The 22,235-nt window shown below is 27.7% G+C and overlaps 1 protein-coding gene across 1 annotated transcript in view; it reads left to right on the top strand.

Annotated features, from left to right (window-relative positions):
* Positions 1 to 306: 306 nt before the first annotated feature.
* Positions 307 to 22,235, top strand: part of LOC112689309 (putative uncharacterized protein DDB_G0282133) — a 30,844-nt gene continuing 8,915 nt past the window's right edge. Inside the window, exons 1-12 of the mRNA XM_025562955.1 lie at positions 307 to 1,201; positions 1,641 to 1,685; positions 4,874 to 4,921; positions 5,011 to 5,049; positions 5,138 to 5,176; positions 6,455 to 6,493; positions 6,801 to 6,839; positions 9,937 to 9,975; positions 10,947 to 10,985; positions 18,118 to 18,312; positions 20,064 to 20,450; positions 20,550 to 21,997. Of these exons, the coding sequence (XP_025418740.1) occupies positions 1,151 to 1,201; positions 1,641 to 1,685; positions 4,874 to 4,921; positions 5,011 to 5,049; positions 5,138 to 5,176; positions 6,455 to 6,493; positions 6,801 to 6,839; positions 9,937 to 9,975; positions 10,947 to 10,985; positions 18,118 to 18,312; positions 20,064 to 20,450; positions 20,550 to 21,997 (2,408 nt within the window). The 5' untranslated portion in view covers positions 307 to 1,150. The remainder of the gene's footprint in view (positions 1,202 to 1,640; positions 1,686 to 4,873; positions 4,922 to 5,010; positions 5,050 to 5,137; positions 5,177 to 6,454; positions 6,494 to 6,800; positions 6,840 to 9,936; positions 9,976 to 10,946; positions 10,986 to 18,117; positions 18,313 to 20,063; positions 20,451 to 20,549; positions 21,998 to 22,235) is intronic.

Here is a 22,235-nt window from a genome sequence, read left to right as displayed (position 1 = left end):
TCATGTTCTGATATAAATAAACCAAAAATGGTTTATGTGTACATAAAATTTTTATTTCAAACGTGTCACATATTGATTTTTTTTTCTTTTACTGTTAAACTAATGATTCTTTTTAAAACTTCGGACAGCTCCTCTTAAATGTCATTAATCATACATTCTATCATTTTTATACCTATGATAATTGTAATAATATTAGTTCTCTACTAGTCTACCATACCTCTACCTTACAGAGTTTAACATATTTTTTAAACATTTTAAATTTATAAATTTTTTTTTTTCGTATACATGTTGGGTATTTTCATCTTGATGAATTAAATAATTTGCTTTAAAAAATGTAAGTTAACATATCAAGAAAACATTTTAATTTAAAAAGTAACATTTAAACCATGTTTCTTTTTCTGAGTTAAAACCGACTGTAATACGTAACTTAAAATTTGTTTAAACATTGTTAGTAAAAGTAATTTTTCCAGCTTAGAGTGGAATATCACTGTTTTATCCCACTTGTATTTACTTAAAATAAATATATATGTATAAATTAACATTAAGTTGCATACTTGTACGTATTTATCTAAATATTTTTGTTTGAAAATGGATACCAATTTCAAACTATGTAATTCGATGTATAAATAAATGATTTTATGGTTTGAAATAATATAGGTACCCATGTTCCAACTCATTACCCAATTGTTGTTATGTAAGTAAAATCATCTTTGAATTTATTTATTCAAAATTGTCCATTTTAATGAGTGTTGTACCCATACAGCAGTTTACTGCTGCAGTTATATTTAATTGTATTACTCAACGTCAATTTATAGATGCATTTTTAATATATTCATAATACAAACATGTGCACCTTGATGTGTACGATAATACAGCTAAGTGATAAATATGTTACTGTTTTAAGTAATCAACGAATTTTTTTTAACTAGTGTGTCATATAAATCATTTTTATTAGATGTCATATATTGACGCATTTTCCATAGATCATACATGTTGTATTGTGTGTGACATCAAATCATTGTCGAGTTTTGATATAAGTTGCCAATTGTACAAATAATGAAACATTGTTACCTGTACCTAATATTTCAAAAGTTATACCTTTTATGTAATACAAATTTTAAATTTTAAAGTGTTTGGGATAAACTTAAATATGCGAATATTTACCGTCTTAATATTTTTTTTAATATTATGTTTAATTCATGTAAGTTCCTATTATAATTAATTAATGCATTCTAAATAATATGCCCATTTAAATTATTGTTTGGGAACGAAATTTTATGCAAAATGTCTTCCTTTTTTTAATTTTTATGAAAGAAATTTGATTTGATAGGTAAACACATAATATAGTTTACTAGAGAAATTTTCTATTGTTTATCTTAAGGTATATTAAATTGTGACCAATTTGTGTGTAAAACATTAAAATACCAATGGTACTTATATACCCAAATATCTATAGATTTGATTTTATTAGCTTTCGCTTTGGTACCAATCCAATAAAAAATTGTATCTACAATGAACGTATACATTTTCTTTCTTATAAATTGAGAAGCATTCGTATAATTTTTAGTGAATTTTAACTTTTTGCACTGAATTACGTTCTCAATATAGATAATATACAATTAATGTATATTTCAATACAGGTGCGTACAGCTCCAGGGAAATCGAAAAACGGCAAAAATAAAGATGTGAGTAGTTTCAAAATGCATTAAACATTATTTCCTATTATCCTACAGTTGAACTCTAAACCGTAAAACATCTATAGACTAAAATTTCAAAGCCTTCGTGCAAAATAATTTTAATTAATAGGTATAGAACTACGAGAAACATTAAACAGAAGTATAGGTACCTATATACGTGTATATTCATAGCCAAAAATGTATCGGGAGGAGGGGATGTTATGAAATAAATGTAGCATAATTTTCGTGGTAATAAAAACAACATATTACAATATTTAATACATAAATATTATTTTCGACAAATTCATTGATATTTCATCTGTTCACAAATCTGTTTTCATTTAGTTTTCGTGTAAAAATACCAGAAAAATAAATCTACTTTCCATTACAATACTTCCTTCACAGGAGAATTTTTAGTGACAAATAACGATAATTAATTTGAATTTCGTAATGAATTATTGTTTCTATTATATTCAACTAGTTTGTTTGCATGCGACGTAATACTGTAATATTGAATGGTTAACGTTGATCGGCATCGGAGCAGTGTGGTGTATTCATATCTATATACAGTGGCGCCGAACACGTACTTTTATGGGGCAGTTCGCCCCTGCATTTAACTACGGTGGTGGGTGTGGGGTGGTTGGTTGGGTATAGGGTAATTGATTTTTGTCAGGTTGTTGGACGAATAAATGCAAACTCTAGTTAGTAAATCTTAGCAATGTACAAATTAAGTGACAGCCGATATACAGATGGTAGGATACTATGATACGATAGAGCAATTCGCCTATCAATGCCTTTATACCATATCAAGTATAGACGTACATTGACATTTATATTTATTTCGCACACATGATGAAGATAAACGACTCTCGGATCTCAGTGATTATACAGCATGCAAATACATAGATGTATTATTTAAAAGATCTTTTAAACATATTGAGATAGTACTTAAATTACCAATAACCCAGTGAAACATTTTTGAAGTATCTTTTTTAAATTACAGTTGTTTAAAAAATGAAATAAACAGTTTTTTTTTTAAGATTAAACATTTCTTTAATTTTAATAACGTATTTAATATTTAAATAATTAAACGTATATTTATACACGCTTAAAATTATATTAAGCATTTTTTTTTAAACCGCTATGAAGTAGGTAAGCAATAGGTAACGTAAATAGGTAATAATTAATACCTAATTTATAATTATAATTTTCAGTTTGTATGATTATCGATTTATAATATAATATGAGGCATTTTACTCGATCATAATTTATATTATTATAATTATGTGTTGTTTTAAGTGGCACATTTAACAATAAATACAATCGTATTCTAAAATATACTTAATAGTGCAGGCAGTCAGCCGTTCGGCGTTTCCAGAAAATGAATTACTAAAAATACCAAACATTAAACAAATAATGCTATAACTATGATTTTTAAATTTACAATATATTCATTCAATCATATAGCCTGACATTATTTTACACTAACTTTTTGGGTAGTGGTATTAACAAATTGTTATACTTTGCCCCACCAAATGAAATATAAGTCGGCGCTGCGCCGCTGTCTATACACATCTGTATTTACACTAATAAAATATAAAAGCACCTATTGCGCTGAACATTGTGTTAACACCAACCTTTTAACCTAATGTATAATATTATATAAACACCACAATATTAACGTTAACACAAAATTATATTTCGTAGTTTATTATTTCAGTATTACAGTAATCGTCGACCGTTTTCTTTACGCAAACGCTTTTCCTACTTAAAAAAAAAAAAATAAAAAAAAAAAATTAAAAGTTCATAATAAAAATGAATTACTTATCAACAAGTGTAATGAATTAATTTAATTATTTTGTTTCTTAAAACTATAATAGTATGTAATTTTGTTAATAACTATTAAATAAAAAAAAATTTGTCTATAATCAAAATTATGAAGATTTTTCTTTTTTGCTCCGTTTTGACTAGAAAAACATATGGTCACCTTAGATAAATTTATTAAAATTATTCTGTAGGTAAGTAGATACATGAATTTTGTGTTTATTTGTTTTTCCTCCACTGCTTATTTTAAAATTGCTTATCTTCCAGTAAAATATTTTTTCTAGGTTTAACCGTCATACTACGAGTAATGAAGTGTAATTGCGCATCCAAACTATGCTGCTGAATACCATTTAACACGGCTATTGACAAAGCTAAATTAGCAAAGTCACTTGTAATACCATTGTCCACAGGTGTTGACAATTAGTCATTTGAATGCCATTTACATGATAATATGTTTGATAAGTTTTTCGTTTTTTAAATTCTTTTGATATATTTTCCAATACTAATCGCTGCACGTGATGTTATTAGCGAGAGCAAAGAAAACATTCGTGAATAGAGAAAACAACAATTTTGGATAAGTGTAGTATAGATAAGTGTGATTTAATTAAATTTAAAACTTTTTTATTAGTCCATTTCATCAAAACGAATAACGTGAAAAAATATATAAAGTTAATTAACCTACTCAACGCTGCCACGGCAGTCAAATCACAACTAAAACCGCGGGTGGCCAGTTGGCCCGTACATATTATTTGTTTTCATTGACCTTCTTTTAAGTAGACCAATACTTGAGCGATATTTGTTGACATGTTGCTTGGTAATGGATTTGCCAGTTGGCATATGTCAACAACCACGTCTACATCATTTTTTACTCTGCCAAATGGCATTCAGCGGCATAGTCTGGACGCAGATTAAACATTAAAGCTCCTTTTTTTATAATTTTCACACGCCAATTATTTTTCAAATAAATTGAACCCAAATAATTAATACGAGCATTAAGAACAAAATATTCTTTTGGCGTTTAGATTATCAAGTTGCTACTTAACTATAAGATCCCTGAGGAACATTTTTTTTTAATTTTTTTTTTTTTATTCAAAATGAATATAATTTAAAGTTTACATAAAAAAATTTAATAAATAAGAAAATGGATTAAAAAATCAATGATAATAGACCGGGAGATAATGAGTAGCGATGTTATCCAATGATAGGACCCTTTACATGTTTCGGCTAAAAATTTGACATGGATCGTTTTTAAATTAAAATATCACAATAATACCTAAAAACACTTTGGATTTAACCTAAATAAAAAATATAATTACGACCTTGGGCACAGATTCAACTTATCTATTATATAAATTGTTAAAATAATTTTTCAGAATTTTGGAAAATTTGCAGACGCTTTTGTTGAAAATGAATGGGTGAAGGTAAAGTATTCAATTTAAAATTAATTTGACTAGTATGATTTGTCTTTTTAATAATTTGTACTTTATCTCCTGTATCTGATTTTGTTTAGCGTATGAAAGACGAACCACATGATAATGAAGATAAAGACGTAAGATATATATCATTAAATTATGTTCAAAATAGGTACCTATAGTGTGTTTTATTTATGGTTTTTATTTTTATTTTTTTTTTTGTAGTCCAAACCATCTGCTAATCATGCTGGTTCATCGAAACGTGTATGTACACATATTTATTGAATTATAAGTACCTATATTGTGTTTAATTAAGGATTGACTCAAGTTTATTATAATACTAATGATAATTAATGAATAATTTATATTTTTAATTATACAATACAGTAAATGTACAAAACCACAAGTCTAAATTCGTATATTGGCTATATATGGTATTTAATACATATAATTTACATACATCCATAATAAGTAAGGAATGGATTTATATGCAGATTCTCAAAATATGCTCCCAAAAATGCTGTAATATGCTTCAAAATATATACTTATAATTAAATCAAAAATACATTTTTTTTTAAATCATGTAAAAATTTCACAAATATTGTAATACAAAATTGTACAATCGGTTTTAAAAATATCTTTGTGTTTGTTTATGTATGTCTGTAGACAACTCCTAATTAGTGTTTTTCCTTTAGGCATTTTAAAGTTACGAACGAATAATAAAAAAAATCTCTAGACACAAAAACGGCGACAGTTTTATATATAAAAATATACGTACGAATGCTCGCACTGACCGATTGGTTTCCGTAATTCCGTAAAGTTCAAGTGTTCAACTACACTATTACCCTGCCCCCCTCATCCAGAAATGTGTGATTTTTTTTCATGCTTATAATTAGTACGAAATTTGTATGCATTTGTACGAAGCTCGTTAACCGAGAAAAATTTGTTTTTCGCGGGAGGGGCTGGAATAATGTTATTCGAGCTCCGTACAAATTCTGAAAATAGTCATACAAATCCATATAAATTACGTAATAATTATAAGCATGAAAAAAATCACACAATTCTAGATGGGGGGGACAGGGTAATGGACGTTTTTCAACTCTATCATATGAATTTATCTATTTTAATATAATTTGTATATACTCATATGTTGCGTACGAGTATGTTGTTTTACTTTTGGCTTTAACGATTGATCTTCGTTTTATTTATATTATGTGGCTGTAAGCGATAAAAATAAATCAAATATATGCACTATAAAACTACAAGTATGCATGAAATATGCAAAATAAGGTGAAAGCGTTGAAATACGAGTATGCTAAATAAAATTAATGTTATTTTAATAACAATGATCTAAATCGGAGACAATTCTCATTAGATATAAAAACACTTAATCCAATACATATATGCATTTGTATATAAATCCGTTCCCTAATAATGAATAATGAAATTAAAGATGTAAGCTATATCTCATTAAATTATACTCAATAAGAATAATATATTTTATTCATGTTCTATTTATATAAAAAAAAAATTTTATTGTAGAAGAAACCATCTGCTGATTTTGCTGATTTACCGAGTGACGTATGTACAACTATTTATTGAATTATAAGTATATTTTGTTTAATTAAGAATTGACTTAAGTTTATTATACACAAATAATGTATAATACATTATTACTATTATTAATTATTATATAATACAGTAAATATATAAAACCACAAGCCTAAATTTGTATACCGACTATATATGGTATTTAATACATAGCATTTATATACATCCATAATGAATAATGAAAATAAAGACGTAAGATATATCTCGTTAAATTATACTCAATGAGAATAATATGTTTTATCTATGTTATATTTATATAAAAAAATTTTTATTGTAGAATGAACCATCTGCTGATCATGTTGATTTACCGAGTGACGTATGTACAACTATAAGTATTTATTGAATTATAGATATATTGTCCAGTGGTGGATCCAGGATTTTCTTTGGGGAGGGGGATGTTGAAAAATGTTTTCTCTTGGGATATTTTTTATAACATTGCAGTCAGTGATTGATAATGAATTAAGATAACAGTAAGTAATATAATACATTAATTTAAATCTCAGACTACTAATTTTTTGTATGAATACAAATTATATACTTTCCCTTATACTAAAAAAAAAAAACTTTTACTTAATTCATAAAATTATTGATTTTTAATATATAATTTTCCTGATTTAGGGGGGGAGTTAACCCCTCTCCACCCGTGGATCCGCCACTGATATTGTGTTTAATTATAGACTGACTTTAGTTTATTATATATTAATGATGTATAATGCATTATTACTAGGCTTAGGGATTTCTAGTGTTTACATACTTTTTTTAATTATTGTTAAATATAGCAGAGTGCGAAATAAATTTGTTTCTCAGTGCCATGATATCAGATCTAAAATTTGAATGTGCATATTTTAAAATTGTTATGCTCATTTTGGATATTTTGACAATTTTTTCAAATTTAAAACTAAAAACTATAGATACAAATTTCAACCGATCGAAAAAAATGTACTAAGAGGACTTAATACTTCCAGTAATATGCTACATGCAAATTACCTCTCATATCTCGTTAAAATTTTTGTGTAAGTATAAATAATACCACAGATCAAGGTTGGGTGTTAACGAGTTAAAAGTTAAAATTAAGTTAAAACGTTAAGTTAATTTTAATTAAGTTGATAAACTCGTTACTTTTTTTACAAATTAATTTTTAACTTAATAAGTTACTTTTTTTTAAGATTAACATGTTAATAAGTTAATATTATTTAAAAGAATCTAAATTAAGTTAATTTTAGTGCAAATTATTAAATGAGGGTTTTAGTTTATTTATAATTTACTATTTTTATATGAATTTTCTGTAGACGAAAATAATATGAAAAATGACTTTAATAGTCATTATATGGGCTATATTTTCTCATTATATTTTTATAAGATTGTTATTGTATAAACAATATAATCCTATGAAAATTCTAAGAATATTCTGTGAAAATAGTAAATACCATGAGAGCGAGTGTCGATGGGGAATTGATCATAAAAAAACTGTGGTATAATTTCCAATTTAATTTCATTATTAAAATTGTAAATTGATTTGAGTACGAGTTCAGGACTAAGATTTATTTTAGAAAAGTAGGTTTTTTGAAAATTAGTTTATTCTTTTATGTATCATTTTAAATTTCCGTAGTAATTTTCTTGAGTGTAAAAAAATAATATTATGTGTGCAATTTTTTATTTTTACAAATTAGGAAATTTTAACTTTAAACTAAGTTACTTTTTTTTCAAAGTTAACTTTTAACTTAACGAGTTAACGGAAAAAATATAAGTAACTTTTAATTTAACTTAACATAATTATTTTAAAATAACTTAACTTAACGAGTAAAAAAAATCGTTACCTTACCCAGCCTTGCCATAGATTTTATAAAACTGTTTAATATAATCAATGATAATACTATATACCCGTATCGATCGTATAACCCACTGGATATCGACCGGATATCAATAAAGATAATAGTCGATATAGAATAATAAATTATTTGTTTAGTGTTCAGTTCAGTCGATTATTATCCGTCATTGTTTTTGCGTCTCTCAACCACAAAACGTCGAATCATATATAAAAACGTCGTACAAGTATATTTTGTAACATTGTGTAATGACAAAAGTACAACAGTCTACAAGTAGCCGACTACAAAGTTTTGATTCAGAGTTAAAAGATACATTTACATCCGATGGACCAGGGACGTAGACTTACTTCTAGGGGGGGGGGACTCAAATTTTTTCTTTAATTCAGGCTCAAGATGTACAAATATAATATTTGGTAATATTTAAATCAGGGGAATCCTTAATATTTGTAGTTTTTTTTTTTAATCTTATGTCGGATCCACTTTTGTATAGTTATTTTTTAATACCTGTCTGTTTTGAAAGTTACGCTTGTGTTTGATTTTTCACTAAGTATGGACCCGACAAAAAGCGCAATTCAGTATTGACAGCTATATGTAATTTGATTTAATTATGAAATGCTCTACATTAAAAAAATTTTAAATGTGTATCTCACATATTATCTATTCATTAAATATGGATTCAGGGGGGAAATCGCCCCCTTCGCCCCCTAAAATACGCCCCTTCAACGAACACGTTTTATTTTGTGTACTATAGGGTAATTTTTTTTTTTTAATGCATATAAATGCAAATTTATAATGCATATTTTAATGATTTTAGAAGCATATTCGCATGCATATTTGTGTATTTTATTGAGCAATAAGTCCCTAAGCCTAATTATTACTATTATTAATTATTATATAATACAGTAAATATATAAAACCACAAGCCTAAATTTGTATACCGACTATATATGGTATTTAATACATAGCATTTATATACATCCATAATGAATAATGAAAATAAAGACGTGAGATATATCCAGGGACGCCCACAGAAATGTAGCTCAGGGGGGCAAAAAAATTGTAAGTACCTAAATACTTATAGGAAGATTTACTGCTACATATTTCATCTACTCATATTTTGTATTACTATCATTAATAATTTTTTAAAAACCAAAATTCAATTAAGTTTATATAAAATTACATTATTAGTTATTATTTTTAATATTTATAAGAAAAAATATAATAAAGTTTAAACAAAAAACAACTTTATTTGATTGAATTCGCATCATATTTTATTATTTTATTCAAAAAGTAATGACAATCTCCTTTTGTTTGAAGCAAATAAATTATTTGAATCATCATTTGTTGATTAAAAAAATGTTAGATACTTGTTAGATACAAGGATTGTCGAATAGTCACTGAATACCCAAGATCAGCTTTATGTAAAATAACTTCCAATTTTGTATGTGACGCGAAAATCTCAGGGGGGGCAGTGGCCCCCACTGGCCCCCCATCCGGGCGTCCCTGGATATATCTCATTAAATTATACTCAATGAGAATAATATGTTTTATCTATGTTATATTTATATAAAAAAATTTTTATTGTAGAATGAACCATCTGCTGATCAAGCTGATTTACCGAGTGACGTATGTACAACTATAAGTAATTATTGAATTATAGATATATTGTGCAGTGGCGAATCCAGGATTTTCTTTGGGGAGGGGGGTGTTGAAAAATGTTTTCTCTTGGGATATTTTTTATAACATTGCAGTCAGTGATTGATAATGAATTATGATAACAGTAAGTAATATAATACATTCATTTAAATCTCAGACTACTAATTTTTTGTATGAATACAAATTATATACTTTCCCTTATACTAAAAAAAAAAAAAAAAATCTTTTACTTAATTCATAAAATTATTGATTTTTAATATATGATTTTCCTGATTTAGGGGGGAGTTAACCCCTCTCCACCCGTGGATCCACCACTGATATTGTGTTTAATTATAGACTGACTTAAGTTTATTATATATTAATGATGTATAATGCATTATTACTAGGCTCAGGGATTTCTAGTGTTTACATACTTTTTATAATTATTGTTAAATATAGCAGAGTGCGAAATAAATTTGTTTCTCAGTGTCATGATATCAGATCTAAAATTTGAATGTGCATATTTTAAAATTGTTATGCTCATTTTGGATATTTTGACAAATTTTTCAAATTTAAAACTAAAAACTATAGATACAAATTTCAACCGATCGAAAAAAAAATGTACTAAGAGGACTTAATACTTCCAGTAATATGCTACATGCAAATTACCTCTCATATCTCGTTAAAATTTTTGTGTAAGTATAAATAATACCACAGATCAAGGTTGGGTGTTAACGAGTTAAAAGTTAAAACTAAGTTAAAACGTTAAGTTAATTTTAATTAAGTGGATAAAACCACAAGCCTAAATTTGTATCGACTATATATGGTATTTAATACATAGCATTTACACACATCCATAATGAATAATGAAAATAAAGACATAAGATATATCTCCCTAGATTATACCCGATAAGAGTAATGTATTTTATCTATGTCCTATATATATATTTTTTTTATTATAGAAGGAACCATCTGCTGATCATGATGATTCACCGAGTGATGTATGTACAACTATGTATTTAATAATAGGTATATTGATTTTAATTAAGGATTGACTCAAATTTATTATAATACTAATGACAATTAATAAATTATTTCTATTATTAATTATTTTATAATACAGTGAATGCATAAAGCCACAAGATTAAATTTGTTTATCTAAAAATTGTATTTAATATATACTTTGTATTTACACATATCCGTACTAAAGTTATATTGCACGCAAATGTTCGTATAATTACGGAATACATTTTATGTTTACCAATCATTAACGCCCCAGTCGAGAAAGTGTTTTCTCATATAAATAAAATATAAACTAATGAAAAAACTTAGCTGAGAATCTCAATATTGAAAATTATTCTGATAACAATGGATAACGTTAATAAGTCATGTCTATAAATGCATTCTTATTTAAAACATAACCCTATTATATCAAAATAGATTTAGTTATTTTAAATATATATTTAAAAAAGTTATCATTTTTATTGCCTAACACTTTTAAATTATTTTATATTGCCAAGAAAAATATTTATATTTAGATTAATTTTAAATTAGAGTGTAAAGTAAGTAATATTTTTAGCTATTTAAAAGGACAGTGAGAAATTTGAAGGTGATTCATTTTACTCATATAGCCCGTAACTGGATAACGCAATCTCAAAGACCGCTGCTATTTTAAGTTTTTATTTAGGTGATAAGGTATTGCTGATATGATCGCGGATGTAGATTGTACCTTTCTACGGATATAGTGTTGAAATTATAACCATGGATTGGAGGTTAATTTATTAGATTTTGGTTGTCACAGCTGTTTAAATTTGATAAGTGGTCTGTCAGACACAAATGAGATAGATATAGATTATCTATATCTGTGGTCAGACACGAGAGGATCGCGACAGTAACGTGAGTTAATTTTTCGGAGCAGTTATTTTTATTTGCATATGACATATTCGACTTTAGATAATGTGAGAAATGTTACAGATAAAGTTAGTAAAATTAAAACAAATAAATAAATATAATAATTAAGATAACTAGTCAGTAGTCAACTAATTAAAAACAAGTAATAAAATATATAAAATGTTAGTATGGAAGGTTATAGTAGGTATAGTAAATTATAATAACATCAATACTAATAACAATAGAGATCACAGACGAGTATTTAGTTCTTCAAGCCATTTTATAGCTGTTGGTCCACCCTCGTGTAGTTTTGTTAATCCTTCTTTGAACATTGTAATGGGACACGACTCAACCATATGTTTGATTGTCTGCGTTTCTCCACATTCGCAAAGTGGAGAGTCTACCATTCCCCATTTGTGAAGTAGGTAGTTGCATCTTCCTTGTTTCGATCTTATTCGATTAAGCGTTGTCCATATAGCCCTTGTGCTATCTCAGCCAGGGACTTTTTTAAATGGTTCTTTGATCAGGTCTCAATTACGGGTTTCTGACTGTTCCCAGCGTCTCGTCCATAGGTACTCAACTGATTCGCTTTGAGTTTCTGCATGCCATATGGGAGCTCTAGACTTAAGGCGTAATGGCGGATGTTCGAGGATGTCAATTTGTAGTGGCAAAACTGGTTGCAGGCTTTTTAGCTTATTTAATATCTTTGTGGTGTGCGATAGTCTCCTTAAGTCTGGGGGGGGGGGGCTATATTTGAAAGGGTGGGTAACCATATTGTCTGAGTGAACCTGACTGTACCTGATATGATACGCATGGTATGGTTTAGTTGTACGTCAATTTTGGCGCAATGAATGCTTCTAGTCCACACGGGTGCGCAGTATTCGGCTACGCTATAAACCAACGCTAGTGCTGTAGTCCGGAGTACATTGTTGTGGCAGCCCCAGGTGGTGCTAGCTAACTTAGTTATACCGTTGTTGCGTCATTTTAGTTTATTTTTCATTCCCTCCAGGTGTTGGTCATATGTTAGGGTTCTATGAAATTTCAGACCTAGGTATTTGGGGCATTCTTCTGATACAATATTTTCCCCATCAATTTGTATCTTTAATTCTCTGTTCACTTCTCGGTTGTTAAGATGGAAAACCTTTGTTACAGACTTGCTTGGATTTAGTTTTAACTGCCACTTTCGAAAATATTTTTGTATGATTATTAGGTCATCGTTTAGCGTTTCCTCAAGTTCTGTGAAGGTTCTGGCTTGGGCAACAAGTGCCACATCATCAGCATATATGAATTTTCTTGAGCTCTTACAGGCAATGTCAGCAGTATATGTGTTGAAAAGAATTGGTGATAATACAGATCCTTGTGGTAGTCCATTTTGTAGTATTTTGTAACTGCTTACTTTCCCATTGAGAGATACACTGAATTTTTTGTTAGAGATTAGGTTCTCTAGTAGTCTTAACGTTGTTTTACATTTTATTATTTTAGCCAGTTTTAGTAATAGTCCTCTCTTCCAGACTGTGTCGTACTTAGATGACAGATCCAGAAAGACTGCTCCGGATTTTTTCTGCCGTTGGAAACCATTTTCAATGTGCGTTGCTAGTGCAAGGGTTTGGTCACAACAACTTCTATTTTTCCTGAAACCGGCTTGTTCTATAGGCATGGATTCTTCTATGAGTGGTTCTAAGCGTCTTAGGAGGAGTCTTTCAAACAACTTGTACATTGTTGACAGCAGAGATATAGAACGGTAGTTTTTTGGGTTCCTGGCTTCTTTGTTGGGTTTCAAAATAGCTATCACTTTAGTTTCACGCCAGAGTCTTGGAAGAACATTAGTGTCTGCTATTTTACTGGCCAATTTTGCAATCCAATAAATGCTTCGTGGTACTAAATTTTTAAGGAATTCTGGAAGGATTCCATCTACTCCAGCTGCTTTTCCGTTTTTCACAGATTTTAATGCGTTATAGACCTCTTCAGCAGTGAACTCGTTCATAAGAGCCTACTTTTCTTTGCAACTCCTTAGCTCTTCTTGAAATTCCCTTTTTACCTCGATTTTTTCGTTATTATGGGGTTTAATATTTGATGTTTTATGGAGTATATTAGCAACATCGCCGGCAGCTACACTACCAACCTTTCTTGTTGGATGTGCTGCACCAAGCTTTCTCAAGAGTGACCAACTTTTCCTACTTGAATACGTGTAGTCCATTTCTCCCATTGCAGTTATCCATCTATTTCTTCTCTCTTCATCTAGGAGAGCTATCAAACGGTTGGCAGTTACTTCATTTCCGGTTTCATCGTATTCTCGTAGTAGGGAGTCGCACTCTTTGCTCCAGCACGGGATGTAATTTTGTCTATGCCCTCTTGGTATAGCCAGTGAAGCTGCTTTTTTGATAAGCTTAACAAATCTTAGGTAGTTTTCTGGGATGGGGGGAATGCGATTTATGTTTTCCTCCATGTATTTAGTGAAATTTGGCCATATAGTTATCATGGCTGAAATTAACGATAGTGTCATTATCATCCTGTATTTTTTATCATTAAATATAATACAAAATCTATAAATATGATAAACAATTTAAACTCTGACGTTATTAGCTCTTTTAATATTTACAGTGAATTAGAATATTCGTTATTTTTCAATTTATCTTATGTATTTGCAGTGTCATCAGATAAGGGGAGGGGGAAATTGACCTCTCAGATATAAAGAGGACAAAACTATAATTTGGAAAATAATGAAAAATAGTTCCTATGCCACTGGTCTTGATATTTTCTCAAAAAAATACAGTACAATAAATTCTATGCATTTTGAGTCCTCAATTTTTCTAAGCTGAGGCCTCTTGACAGTGCTGATTACCCCTCAGTCCCACTTCTAGTTGCAGCACAGTCTGGATGCTGGAATAGTTATAATTCTTTTTAAACACAATTTTTTTATTGTGTTATAAGACCAGAACATTAAGTTCAGTGTCGTATATAGAAAAAACCAGTTATATAATTTAATATTATTATTTTACTATATTATAATATAATAATGTAGTAATATAAAGAAATAATATTTACCTATTTAATATTATATATTAGTGATAACAAACACAGAATGATAATGAAACTATTAATAATTGTAGCTATTATAACTGTTCCGAAAAACTAGCTCACATTGTTGTTGCAATCCTCTCGTAGTCAGACACCGCTCCATACCCAGTGCGGTATTTAGACATTTTGCGCCCCGGCGCAAAAAAAAATGACGCCCTTTTAAGGCACCTTCCCACGGAAAATAAAGGAGATATATCCTCATAAACCTTTTAGATATTCTAAAATCAATGCTATTTTCGTCTAGTAGGCATATCACCGCACGCGATAACATAATACGCCGTATTTTTATAAATAACTTATGTTTATTGACATTATCACAACAAATTTGGAAACTAATATTAGGTAGATTAATAATATTCTGGATCGCTGATATTACTATATTGCTATAAATACATTAACATTAATTTATTATACTGTTACTAAAAACAAAAAATATAATTATCATTTCAAAACAATTTTAAAACTCCAATAATTCACAAATGGGCAAATTTCCAACCACAAAATTTTGGCGCTCCAAAAAACTGGCGTTCGGGTAGTTGTAGCCTGTGCCCCCCCCCCCCCCCCTGAATGTGATCCTGACCATACTACTAATATTATTATTTTTCTTATCAAAAATTCAAATAAATCTCATACAATTAATTTTTTTTTGTTATTTATTATAAAATGGATAAAGCTGTTATATTTTATTCAAGTTGATTATAAACAAATATATATAAAAAAAAAATCAAGTTTTATGTATGATTTTTCATTCGTTTCTTTTAGTTTGAGTAGGTACATACCCAAGAAAAGAGCTTTTTGACTTCAGTTATTTTTATTTAAAAATTGAAAATTGTTCGTCAATTTTTTTTTATTCTGCTTCAAATTATGTCTACTACAATATTAAGACGTTTTTGAAGTTGAAAATTTATTTTAAAATGCTCCAGTGCTAATCAAAGCTCAAGTAGAAAATTATATGATACATTTTTAAAAATTTTCAAAACATTAATTTATTTCATTAAAAAAATTAAATTTGAATCGAAAAATTATCGTCTAATGAAAGTTGACAAAAAATGATAATATTTTTGCAAATATATGATAGTATAACTGAAATAAGTGGTCCAAAATTAAGTAAAGAAACTAAGCGGTCTGAGAAACCGCACCATACCAGTAATGTGATTTTTTTTCATTGTACCAGTTACGGGATAAATGCTTAAATATGATAGATTAATATAAAGAGGTATGCAACTGAGATTAAGTATGTCTCTAGACCAGCGTTTCTTAAACTGTGTTCCGCGGAACCCTGGTATTCCGCAAAGATTATTTCAGGGTTCCGTGAAGCTTAAGTAATTTTTTAAAAATTTTTAAGAAAATAACTTTAAAATTTTCAACTAAAGATTAGTAATGGTGAAAAACTGTTTACATTATAGAAAAAAAAATCTTTGTATATTTAAATAACAATGTATAAGCCATATAGAATATTCTAAATCAGCGGTTCTCAAACTGTGATACGCATACCACTGATGGTACGTAAAAGGCCATATAGTGGTAGAACGGAAATTAAAAATTCAATATTTATCTCATATATTAATTTAAAAACACTAATGAATTTGTAATAATAAATAATTAATAATTATATTTTAGTATTTTACTGCCTTTTTATTTAAAATATATTTAATTATGTGATGTTTGTATGGTTCTATTTTTAATCATTAATGGTAAGTGATTGATTGATAATATACTTATGTGGTACGCGAAAAAAAAGTTTGAAAACCGCTGATCAAATTTATATTTGGTCTAATTAAAGTAATTATTATTAAATTATTATAATATATATGTATACAATTATTATTATTTTTATTTTAACATATTTTTCGAACGAAATACCATTAACAGAATATTATTACATGGTTATAATTTATTTATAAATAATCTTAAAAAAGCTAAAAAGCTAAATAAAAAAGTAGGGGTTCCACAATAAATGTGGATATCAAAAAGGGTTCCACGGATAAAAAAGTTTAAGAAACGTTGTTCTAGACTATTTGTGTTTGAGACGTCTTACTAGATTTCCTAGATGATGGTGGGAGTTAAGTTGAGCGATGAAGCTATTGGGATAAAGCTCCGTTTTGTAGTGGAGAAAGTATAGAATGTGGCAATTATTTAATTGATGTAATTGATTTTTAGCTCATTATTTAGACTGATGCATCAAGGTATGTCGACAAACATTCATAGGCAAATTTCTTGGAAAGCTAGGGTGATTCTGGTGTTTACTTGTTTTGCCGAACCAGGGGTACAAGGTGTACCTTGGCACCTTTATTTTTTCTGTGTCTTATTAGCCTGGCTTAAAGTTTATAATTGTGCTAATTGCGGATGACTTATGCGTACAAATTAAAATGTATTATTAGTTATGCATACTATTATGCGTATAAAATATAAATGTATAATACTGTGTGTCTTAAAAAAAGAGGTACATTTTATCACTCATTACCCTGTAAATATTTTTCAATTCTGTTTGCAGGACATTAAGCTAGACCAATGTATCATAAATCCTTATGACTCAAAATTTTTTTTAACTCATATATTTTGTGCATACGCAACAAAAGAATTTTTTTAAATGGCAATACCTATTTTAAATATAATTTTTGGATTAATCAATTTTTTTTGAGTATTTTTGATGTATCAACTTGTGTTGTAAACTCAAAACTGGATAAATTAAAAATCTCATTAAATTTGATTTTTATAATTCATTATATCAGTGAATTTTAATTACCTTGTTTAGATGAAGTTTGGAAAACTATATTTACCAAGATTTTGTAAACTTGGTGCAAATTTTTTTTATCATATTCTTATATTATATTTTGTGATAATTGAGAGGCCTCCAAATGAATTTGTCCCGGACCCTAAAAGTTCTTAGAACGGCTCTGCATAAATACATAATAAGGTTTTCATACTTTGTGAAATCTATTTTGGGAATCAGGTTGACATTTTTTATTAAATCAGAATATGAGTGAAAGATAGAAATTTTTTATTATATATTCTTCATTAAAATTTATTCATACACTATACTAAAATTTATTTCTATCAATATAGAAATAGGGTTTGTGATCTAATCTATAATAATGCCATAAGATCATATTATTATAAGATATTTAATTCTTTTCATTAATTACATTTGTTTTGAATATTTAGAATGCAAATTCAGATACTAATAATGGTAATGGTAATAAATCGTCAAATAATAATAGAGGAAGAGGAAGAACAAAGAATAATAGGGGAAATAGAGGATTTAATTACAAAAAAGGCTTTAAAAGATTAAATAATAGTATGAGGCGTATCGGACGTTATAAACTTTTTAAAGTGGTGTCGTTGGCAGATGTATTAGCTGTAAGTATTATCAAATTAATTAACATGGACAACTTATTTTCAGAAGAAAAATAATTTAGTTAGTAACTTCTTTTCATAAAGTTCTAAATTTGATTTGAGAATATAATAATTAAATGAGCATTTTTCGCTATGGACTCTAGGGTTGCCAAATATTTAGTTTAGAAAATCGAGACTTTTTCCCAATACATTTTTCCGAGGTAATAATGTATCAAAAAGGTAACAAACTCTGACGTAACATATAACACATATATTTGCTCTCTATATGTATATAATTTTTTAACATAAATTGTCTAATAATAAATAATCAATGATTATTAAAATAATAAGAGTAATGTAAAATTTAAGACTGCATTTTTAATAAAACATTAGGTAATATTTATTATAATTTATAAATTACTGATTTTTCGAATTGTATTTTTCTGTATCTTCGAGGCGTTTAAAAAATCAGTATCATCTTTTACTCAATTCACGAAATCAGTAACAGAACTATTTTTTGAAAGCGAAAGCGGTTGAATTAGCAACCATGATAGACACTATTGTTGTTGACATCAAATAACGGATAGAAAGCTATTATGTTCCTAATGTTGAATGCAATTTATTGTAGTATACAAATATATACGTTAGAAATTCAATTATGTTATATTAAAACAATTGTTAGATAAATACATAATTACAATATTATATATAAATCCGATTTGTTATTTCACTGGACAGCCAAGTCATATCAGTTTGTTGTGATACTACTCGTAATATCTACTAAGCTTCTTAGTTTGTAGAATAATGCTTACAAATCAATTTATTAAAAACTATTGAACTATTCTCCTATTGATAAAAATGTATATTGGTAAATTTATCAAGTGGTTAGGCATAATTTTATTAGATGTATCTGCATTTAAAATGTTTTTTCTTAATAAATATAATACGATATTAGAATTATTGTTAATTAGCATAAATACATTCAATCCTACTCAATATATATTTAAAAAAATAGAATAAATATAATAGATATTTCAGAAAGAAATAATTAAATATAACCTATATAACCTAACCTAAAACTTAACCTACATTTCTATATTTTATATTATTATTCCCTACTAAAGAAAGTATTATGATAAATAAGTCCTACCCTTAATTTCTCAACTAAAATAGCTTGCAATTTCCTCGTATCTTACATACTTACCAATAATGATTATATATTTTTTTATTGATGTCCAGAATATAAGTTGCCCATTATTCGGATAATTTTAGTAAAACTCGAGTATTATAATGTGTCCAACATCAAATTTTAATTGATTATATTATCAAAAATAGGTACAATTAGATGATATGTTTAGAATATTATTATTAATTATGATTTATATTGTAAGAGATATTTCATAGACTTCTTATCCATCACTAAATTGTATAGTAGACATTCCCCAGCAATAAGTTAAATCAACAAAGTTGAAAATAAAATCTACATTTTAAATAAAAACATATCGATACAATACGGATGAATTAACACAGATTTTTATTTTAAATATACATTTAAGTTTAAACGTGTAAAACATGCTGGATAAAAATAATATAATATCAACTAAGTAACATTATAGTGGCATATAAATATAGTAAAAATTACATAATATATATATATATATATATATATATCAGTTTATAAGACATATGATATAGATTTATCATATAAATATTTTAAAATTTTAATTAAAATAAAAATACATAGAATTAAATAAATGTTTTAAAATATGTTTTAGTCCAAATACAAATATAAATACAAATTATTGAGAAATAGAAGACAATACAATAAGTTAAATACAGAAGAAGACGAAATACAAAAAATTAAAATATTTAATAAGAATACGATATCGGATGAAATTCGAGACTTTAAAAAGAAAAAATTAGTTGAAAATAAAGAAAACAATCAAATAATAAATAAAATAGTAAGTATTATTCTCAAAAAAAAAATCAATCATTCCAATAGAGGCAATAATATTCAAAGTCATAAAAATGAATTGGATAGCAAAAGTATTGATACGCATATAAAAGAAAACCACTTCATTAAAAAAAAATATAAAAAGGAACTCAAAAGTGAAGAAAATAAATCAAAATCAGACAATAATACAAATGAAAAAAAAACTGTTGTCAAAAGGACTAATCAATTTTTTTTTATAAATAATAAAAATGATCTAAATTATAAATTACAAAAAAGAAATTTAAATGAAATTATGCCACAAACTGAGGAATTAAAAATTGATAAAAACTCTATAAATTCAGATGCAAAAAAAAAATTATTAACTGAGGAAAAAAAAAAGGAAGATGATTTAGAAACTAAATATGATTTTCAAACATTAAAAAATAAAGTCGAAAAAGGTCAGATGAGTATTTCGAAGTATTCGGAATATGAGTCGGGATCGTATAGTGGTGACAATTATGAAAATGATTCAATGAATTTTCTAGAATCAAAAAATTTGGAAAAATTAGAAAAGAACCCCGTATCTGCAGTACCTATTGCAACTAAGAGAAGTTTAATCAGTGATTCTATTCCCAAAACAAAAAATACAAATATTGAAACACAAAATTATAACAGTAGAGAAGTGAATAAAGCACTTGAAATTCGAAAATATATTAAAGGCCATCAAGAAATTATACCACAGATTAAGAATAGAAAAATTGATAGAAAATCTTTAAACATTGATCCAAAATCAAAATTATCAACTAAAAAACCAAAGAGTAAAAGTGATTTAAAAAATAATCCAAATTTACAAACATTAAAGAATACAGATAAAGAGGGAAAGACTAGTGTTCCGAGGAATTCGAAATATGAGTTGGAATCGTATAGCGACGACGAATATGAGATTGACTCAATGAATATTTCGGGATCACAATCTTTGGAAAAATTGGGAAAGACTACTATGTCTGCAGTACCCATTGAAACAAAGAAAGGTATAATCAGTGATTCTAGTCTTGAAAAAAAGAAAGAAAAAAATGAAAAACCAAATAATACTGATATAGATGTGGATAAAGAAGGTCCCAATCAAAATTCTATTAAAGGCCAACAAGAATTCATAAAACAGCCTAAAAAAAACAAAATTGATGGAAGGGAAAGCAGGGGAATATTTGATGTATTCCCTGAATCGACAAATATTGAAAATTCAGGAGGCTCTTCGTTTTTAAAATCAAATGAAAAATATTATGAAGATTTTTCTGATGTAAATACAAGCGAAAAATTATCTGATAACCCAGAAAATCCCATTAGACAAAGTCCTACTAAAAAACAAAAGGATACTCGTGAAGGACCTATTGACAATAAATCACCTAGTAAGTTGGACACTATGGGCCCTAAGAGAAAGAATGAAAATTCTAAAGATATGGTGCAAAAACCAGAGCAACCACTAGAATTCATAGAAAAGTTAATTCCAAATTATTTTGAACGATTGCCGAAGAAAAAGAAAATTTCTCCAAACATTGACGAAAAATCTATTAATGAAATTGACAAGGGTACTTCTTCAAAAGAAAACAAGTCTGAAAATAATCCGTTTTTATTATCCGAAGAACCACTAAATAAAAAGGGGAGTAGAGGAAAAGCGGAAACATTCCCTGAACCAACAAATATTGAAAATTCAGGAGGATCTTTGTTTTTAAATTCAAATGAAAAATATTATGAAGATTTATCTGATGGGAATACAAGCGAAAAATTATCTGATAACCAAGATAATCCCACTAGACAAAGTCCTACTAAAAAACAAAAGGATAATAGTGAAGGACCTATTGACCTATCTAATCGTTTAGGGCAGACAAATTCTGATCATGATCCTAATAATAGTGGAAAAGATGATAATAAACACACTCCTTCACACAAACCCACACTACCTCCTAATGAAAATTCTGATAATCAATTACAACCAAATAATTTAAGCAATATGAAT

This window comes from Sipha flava, unplaced genomic scaffold (assembly GCF_003268045.1).
Source record: "Sipha flava isolate LNK unplaced genomic scaffold, YSA_version1 43_pilon_pilon, whole genome shotgun sequence".
In the NCBI taxonomy this organism is placed as follows: Eukaryota; Metazoa; Arthropoda; class Insecta; order Hemiptera; family Aphididae; genus Sipha; species Sipha flava.
Note: the sequence above shows the minus strand (reverse complement) of the source record. Positions and strands in the feature narration are given on the sequence as shown.